Raw genomic sequence first — 6,654 nt, forward strand, 5'->3', positions numbered from 1 at the left:
GCACCCTCCCCGAGGGCAGCCCTGCGCCTGTCGACGCGGAGCCATCTCTCAGTCACCCCAGTGTGAGACGGAAGACTGGAAATCGGGTGGATCCCAGCTGCCCAAGGGCCATTCTTAAAAAATTAAAACCCAGCAATACGGTTAAGAAAAAGGACTGGCGCTCCAGGAAGGCTGCGCTCGGCGAAGCGCGTGTCGCTCGTTCTGCCAGCTTTCGGGAGGCATCAGGCATTACACTGAGTACGTGCGCACAGGATTGGGGCCGGGCCTCATCCTGTGCACACATTCGTGGGAGTCAGGGCTGCCGGGTTCAGTGCAGCTTCCCTCCGAGCAGAGATGTGGAGGACCGCGCTGCGAGCGTCGGCGTGCATTTAGCAAATATATTCGCGCTCCGCATTTAGGGGGATGTCGGTCTAGTAAAGATGGATGATAATCAAGTAGCCCTCAAGGTTTTAGCTTCCTGCTGCTTTAAGCTAAAGCTAAAGACGTTCCTGCAAGAGGCAGTTTTGCGTGTTTGCCGTTCCTGCTCCTGGTTGTGTGGACAATGGGGTGAGTGCCCCCCGCCCAGACCACCCTCCGGGTCTTGCTTCTTCGTCAGGCGAATCCTCTCTCGTGAGAGAAGGGGGAAATGTGCCGTTTTCTGTGCAAGTGAAGGAAGCTGCTTCCCCCGCTTACGAATTTGTGCCCCAGCCTTGCTGGAGCTCCGGGCTGATGGGATTTGTACGTGGGGTGCCCCCTCCCCGCAGATTCGCTTCTGTGCTGTCTCCACAAGTTGGGAATGGGCGACACAGAAACGACAGCGGGACAAGAGCGGGAGGCAACCCCGCAGCCGTTCCCGATGCTTCCCCGGCACGCAAGACAAGCGGCGATCTCTGGGGGGGAGACGAAGCCCGGCCTCGCTTCGGCCCTCTCAGTGGACGCACCCGGGCACTTGCCTGCTGCAGGCACAGGATTCGGCCCCGGCCCCTCGGGCACAGCAGCCAAGGGGCTCACGCCCGGGCCTGCACCATGGCGGGTGGGGGCTGGCCCAGGGTGCTGTGCCCCAGGGAGGGCCAGCCAGGGCCCCCCAGCGCTCGTGGAGCCGCCCCGAGGGAGGGGGCCGGGAAGAAGGAGAGCGAGAGGCGCGTGTGCCGGGACCCTGACTCGAAGCGGCTCAGAGCAAGCTGCCCGCCGTGGAAAGGGCCCCCGCCTGCTGCTCGCCCCCTGCGCTTGCCGCCCATCGCCCGGCGGGTGGGGCTGGAGGGGGCGCCCCTGAATCTCCTGCCCAGGGACGGACGGTGCGCACAGCCACTCACAAGACCCTGGGAAGCTGCCCCGAGCGATTCTGGGGCTTCCCTGGGGCCCTGCCAGGCGCATCGGACCGCTTGTGGCCGCTGAAAACCAGCCAGCCTCCCTCCCTCCCTCCCCAGCCTTGGTGCCCTCCAGCTCGCTTGGACTACAGTGCCCAGCATCCCCCCGCCAGTTTGCATTCAGTTCACACAGCGGCTAACCACACTCGGATGGACTTGAAAGCAGGCCGGCTTTCCATGGATTGGTGTCCTTGGATGCGCTCCCTCCCCCCGCCCCGTGCCTGGCAAAAAGGCCCCCCCCCCACGTGGGGGGCCGTGCTCTGCACCTCACCTTGCAGCTGCCCACCCGGCCAGGTCGGACGGTGGCAGCCGCGGTGGGGGCTTCCATGGAGAGGGAACCGGCCGGGAGCACCCCGGGCCTGAGGAGGAGGAGGAGGCTTGTGCCGGCCTCACCTTTCCCCTCCCAGGACAGGAGACCTGTGGGGACGCCACGCCGGCCCTGCCCCAGGAAGGGTCTCGCTTCCCTGCTGCACGCCCCTTCCCACCTCTCCGGCCTCGGCGCTGCTCCGTGCCTGTTGGCGCGTGTGGCGCCCACTCGGGCAGAGATGAGGGGCTTCACTGGGGGCGTGCGGAGCCCGGGGGAGAGGCGCTTGTGTCCCCAGAGCCGCCTCTCTCCTGGGCTCCCCCGGGGGGGAAGGGTTGGCCAAGCGCCCTGCCCGCCCCCCCCCCCACCCCCAGGGTGAGGGAAGCGCATCGCCGGTGCCTCGCGACTGCTTGCCCGCGGGCCCCCCCGCCTAGATGGCCCGGGAGTCCTGTTCCTCGGAGCCCAGAGTGCCGGGAGCATTGGGGTACACAGGACATGCGATCTGAGAGGAACCCCATCCGGTGACAAGGCAGTGCTGCGCTCCTGCTTCCATGAGTAGACAGCCAATGTTCCTTTGTCTTTGTGGATGATGGGAGCTGGTCTCCAGGGAGTAGCCGCACTGGGGTGTCCATAATTAACCAGCCCACTTCCGAAGGAAACGGAGCCCACGATCATGCGGGAGGCGCAGGCGGAGAAAGCTTCGCGCCGGCCAGTGTTGGGTTGCATCTGCAAGATGGCGCACAGGCTGCGGACGTCGGGAAGGACGATCGCCAGAGAAGGACTCGGCCCGCAGAAGTGCCCGCGGGGTGAGCCGCCATTGCGTCGATGTGAGCGATGGGGTGTTGCCGGTGCAGGAGGGTCACCCGGATCTTGGGGACTGTTCGCACATCACTGGCACCAAGATGGGCTGTAACCACCGAAGCTCCCCCTCCCCCCAGCATTACAGACGAAGATATGGAGATTATGTGTAATAGCCGCAACTTTTGCAGCCGGGAGGCAATTTATCAGAGAAACAGCCTTGGTGTGAGAAGATCTTTGCTGGGCTTCCAAGGGATGGGTCCTTCTGAAGAAATCCTGGAATAGCGGAGGTGGAAGGGCCCTCGGGTCCCCCCCCCCCCCGCTCAGCGCAGGGCTCCAAGGTAAACCGTCCCTCTTGGAGGGCCACCCACTGCCCCTTGAATGCCCCCCGTGTGGGAGAGCCCACCGCCTCCGGGGCCATGGGTTCCGTTGCCACACTGCTCCAGCAGTCAGGAAGTTTTTCCCGATGCCCTGCTGGAATCTGGCTTCCTGCAGCCTGAGCCCATGATTCTGTGTCCTGCACTCATGAACGGCTGAGAGGAGAGCCCGGCTCTCTTCAGCACCTCTCAAGTGCTCAGAGTGCCCCCTAGCTGCCCCCGTCTTCTCTCGTCCAGAGGGGAGAGATGCGGCGGTTCTCTCTACCTCTCCTCACGGGGCTTTGTTTCCAGCCTGGATCGTCTTGGTCGCCCTCCTCTGAACCTTCTCCCGTTCGTGTGCCTCCTTCTTGAAGTGCAGTGCCCAGAACTGGGTGGAGCACCCAGGACGGAACCTCGCTAGTGCTGCACGGAGGGGAACCAAAACCTCCGGTGGCCCAGAAGTGGCCCAGTGTGGCGCCAGCATCCTTTGCAGCCACATCGCATCGGCGGCTCATATTCAGCCTGGGATCTGCAACAATTCCAAGATCCTTTTTATCTGCAGTGTTGCTGAGCCAAGGATCCCCCATCTTGCAAGAAGGCCTTTGGATGCTTTTTCCTGGGTGCAGAACTCGGTGCTTGACAGCAGAAGTCCATGCTGCTGTTTCCAGCCCATCAAGATCCCCTGGAATCGTCTGTCTTCCCGGGCTTTAGCTCTCCCACCCAGCCTTGCGGCCTCTGCAGATTTGACCATTGCTCCCTGGACTTCTCCGTCCAAATCATTAATAAAATTTTTGAGGAGCGCTGGGCCCAGGACCGAGCCCTGTGGGGCCCCACCTGTTACCTCTCCCCAGGGTGAGGATGCACCGCTGCTGAGCACGCCTTGCGTTTGATTCTGTGGCCAGCTGTGGGTCCCCCAGTCGCTCTCTCTAGCCCACCCTTGGCTAGTTTTCAGGTCAGAAGCCACGGGGCAGTTCCCACGGGGCGGCTCCTCTTCCTCAGAACCCTTTCAAGAGCCCCACTGGGACACTGGTGCTCATCTCAGAGGGTCTCGCCCACCAGCCTCTCCTCTCCTCCTCTCTGCACACTGTGGCAGTAAAGGCCAGCTCAGCCCCCGGCACTAACCAAAGCTTTGTGGCCTTGCTTCTTTGCTGGCCTGCCCCACTGGAGCCCATCTGGCCGGCACTTAATGGCGGGGAAGGAAAGCTGCAGAGACGCCTGCACTGGCAGCCCGTTGCGCACGGTCGCCCCCTGGGGATGCCGCAGCCGCTCCCCCGCCGGGCTGGCAGGGCCGCGGGCGGCTTTGGGAATATCCGGCTAGGGCGTTCCCCCTGCCCCGGGGCTGCCCACTCCGACGCGGCCGGGGTCCTTTTCTTCCTGCCGGGGAATGGAGGCATTGGGGGCTGGGGGGGTGCGCACGCAGCCGGCATTAAAGCTCGCGGGATGCAAGACCCAATGCCCCCTCCCAAGCGGGCACCTGTGAGCTTGCCCAGCACACCATGGCCCAGCGCCTGCGAGCAGGTCATGCCAGTGCCTGGAGGGGAGGCGGCTTTCCCCACAGCCAGCCTCCCCGGCCCCAGTTTGTCGATGCAGGTGCAGCCCCTGGACCAGGCACGGTGCTCAGGTGATGCAGAATGAGGCAGAGACTTGGGCAATGGGGCCGTCGGGGGCCCCTCGAAGCAGCTTTGCCCTCTGTAGCTGCCCGTGTCCGTCTGCGACCGGCCGCAGCCCTGAGAACCTCTCCAGCCCCGTCTTCTGCTCGGTCAGGTGCAGAGGGATGAGCATCCCATGCTTCTCCAAGGCTGGCTCCACCCCACGACTCGAGGCAAGTCAGCTCTAGTGGGCTTGCAGGAAGAGAGAAAGAAGAGTAGGCCACGGCCACGGCCACGGCCACGATGCTGGGGGTGAAAGCCGGATGAGCTCGCCCAGGCGTGGAGCCATCGAGCAGGCCGGGCTGAGCCTTCCTCCTGGCTGGGGCTCTCAGGCTGGCTGCCCCACCTCCCCACTGATGGAGGACTTCCCTTTCAGGGGGCCGTGGCTGTCCCAGCAGCCCCCGGGTGTGGTGATTGGACAGAGCCCCTGCAGCAATGGACCCCCCCCCCCGCCCCAGGTCCTTAACCAGGAGCTTTGTCCTCTGAGGATGAGGGACCCCACCCTTTTGAATTTGATTCTGTCCTCCGAGGAATTCGGACCCTGGCAAGTTTGGGCGCCAGTGGGCCTTCTGTCCCTTTGCCTAATCACGGTGCTGACGTCAAGACATGCGCAACGGGAACCCTTCCTAGTAGTTTCACAATCTTTTTTGGAACTGAACCAAGCCTGGAAGAATCTTTATTTCCCCGGATTGTCCTTCTCCCACCATCTGAAGACTGGACAACGTTTCCCAATCTGTCGCTGCAAATAACACCTCAGCCTGAGCTGTGGCTTCTCCAATGCTGTTGCCACCAGCCGGGGATAATTTGTCAAGGACTCGTCAAAGGTTTTGGCTCCTGGCTCGGTTTTTGCGCAACCACATTGGCTCTGACTGCTGTCCCACATTATTCCTCCCCGTGGAATTCCTGGTGGTTGCATCTCCAGGGGCACCTCCAGGTACTTCTGCAATTCTATGCTCCCAAGGCATTCGATCTGGCAAATTTTCAAGGACGGTTCCCTCAAAATTCAACGTGAAGCTGCCCCCTGATAGTTCAAGACCTTCCGCAGGGCTGCCTTCACCTCCTTGTTGCGGAGGCTGTAGATGAGCGGGTTCAGCATGGGGTTGACGATGCAGAACATCGAGGAGACCAGCGTGTCCACCTCCAGGGAGTAGCCGGCGCTGGGCCGGTTGTAGTTCAGGAAGGCGTTCCCAAGGCAGAGGTTGACCACGATGAGGTGGGACGCGCAGGTGGAGAGGGCCTTGCGCCAGCCGGTGCCGGAGCGGATTTGCAGGATGGAGGAGAGGATGCAGCAGTATGAGATGAAGATGAACATCAAGGGGCCCAGCCCCACAAAGATGCTGGTGATGTGATTGGTCAGTTCATTGGCATGCGTATCACTGCAGGCGATTTTCAGCAGCGGGGGGACATCACAGAATATGTGGGGGATCTGATTCACCCCACAGAAGGACAGCGTAGAGGTTAGGCAGGCGTGAACGGCCGCGTCCAGGAAGCCCCAGGCCCACGTGGCCACCACGAGCCCACGGCACGCCCTGTGGCTCATGAGGGAGGCGTAACGCAGAGGCTGGCAGATGGCCGCGTAGCGGTCGAAGGCCATGACGGCCAGCAGGGCCGGCTCGCACCCGGCGAACCCCACCAGGAAGAAGGTCTGGGCCAGGCACTGGCCGTAGGATATGCTGTGCCTCCGGCGTAGGAAGTTCACCAGGATCTTCGGCACGACGACGGAAGACAGGCAGATGTCCAGGCAGGAGAGCTGCCCGATGAAGAAGTACATGGGGCTGTGGAGGCGGGAGTCCAGCGAGATCAGGAGCAAGATGAGGAGGTTGCCCGTCACCGTTGCCGAGTAGGCCGTGAGGAACAGCAGGAAGAGGGAGGCCTGGTGGCCGGCGTAGCTGGAGAAGCCCAAGAAGAGGAACTCCCTGACCCGGGTTCGGTTCTCTGCCTCCATGAGGGAGAAAGGGCGAGCCTGGAAGGAGAATGGAGGCGTGTGGGGAACGCCAAGAGCCTCCGGGCCAGGAGGGGGCTTCTCCGCTCTGCTGCCGCTCGCAGGGTGCTTGCACGAGGGAGGGCGCCAGCTGGCCCTTGGGTGCTAAGGAAGCGGCACACGCTGAGGAGCCCAGACTGCCCCGGGCTCAGCCTGGGCAACTTCCCCGTTTCCTGTGGGAGTGACGGGCAGTTCAGTCTCCCTGCAGGGGCCCACAGGA

The 6,654-nt window shown here is 63.0% G+C and overlaps 1 protein-coding gene across 1 annotated transcript; it reads right to left on the minus strand.

Annotated features, from left to right (window-relative positions):
* Positions 1–5,456: 5,456 nt before the first annotated feature.
* Positions 5,457–6,398, minus strand: LOC123023704 (olfactory receptor 5V1-like). Its single transcript, XM_044430630.1, has one exon. It carries the CDS (start codon positions 6,396–6,398, stop codon positions 5,457–5,459), a length of 942 nt encoding a protein of 313 aa, XP_044286565.1.
* Between the last annotated feature and the right edge of the window lie 256 nt (positions 6,399–6,654).

The sequence above is a fragment of the Varanus komodoensis genome, unplaced genomic scaffold, assembly GCF_004798865.1.
Source record: "Varanus komodoensis strain SLA01 unplaced genomic scaffold, ASM479886v1 scaffold1, whole genome shotgun sequence".
In the NCBI taxonomy this organism is placed as follows: Eukaryota; Metazoa; Chordata; class Lepidosauria; order Squamata; family Varanidae; genus Varanus; species Varanus komodoensis.

Bases quoted from the DNA above. Each gene is read 5' to 3' on its own strand.
- LOC123023704 (XM_044430630.1), bottom strand. From the start codon at position 6,398: ATGGAGGCAGAGAACCGAACCCGGGTCAGGGAGTTCCTCTTCTTGGGC.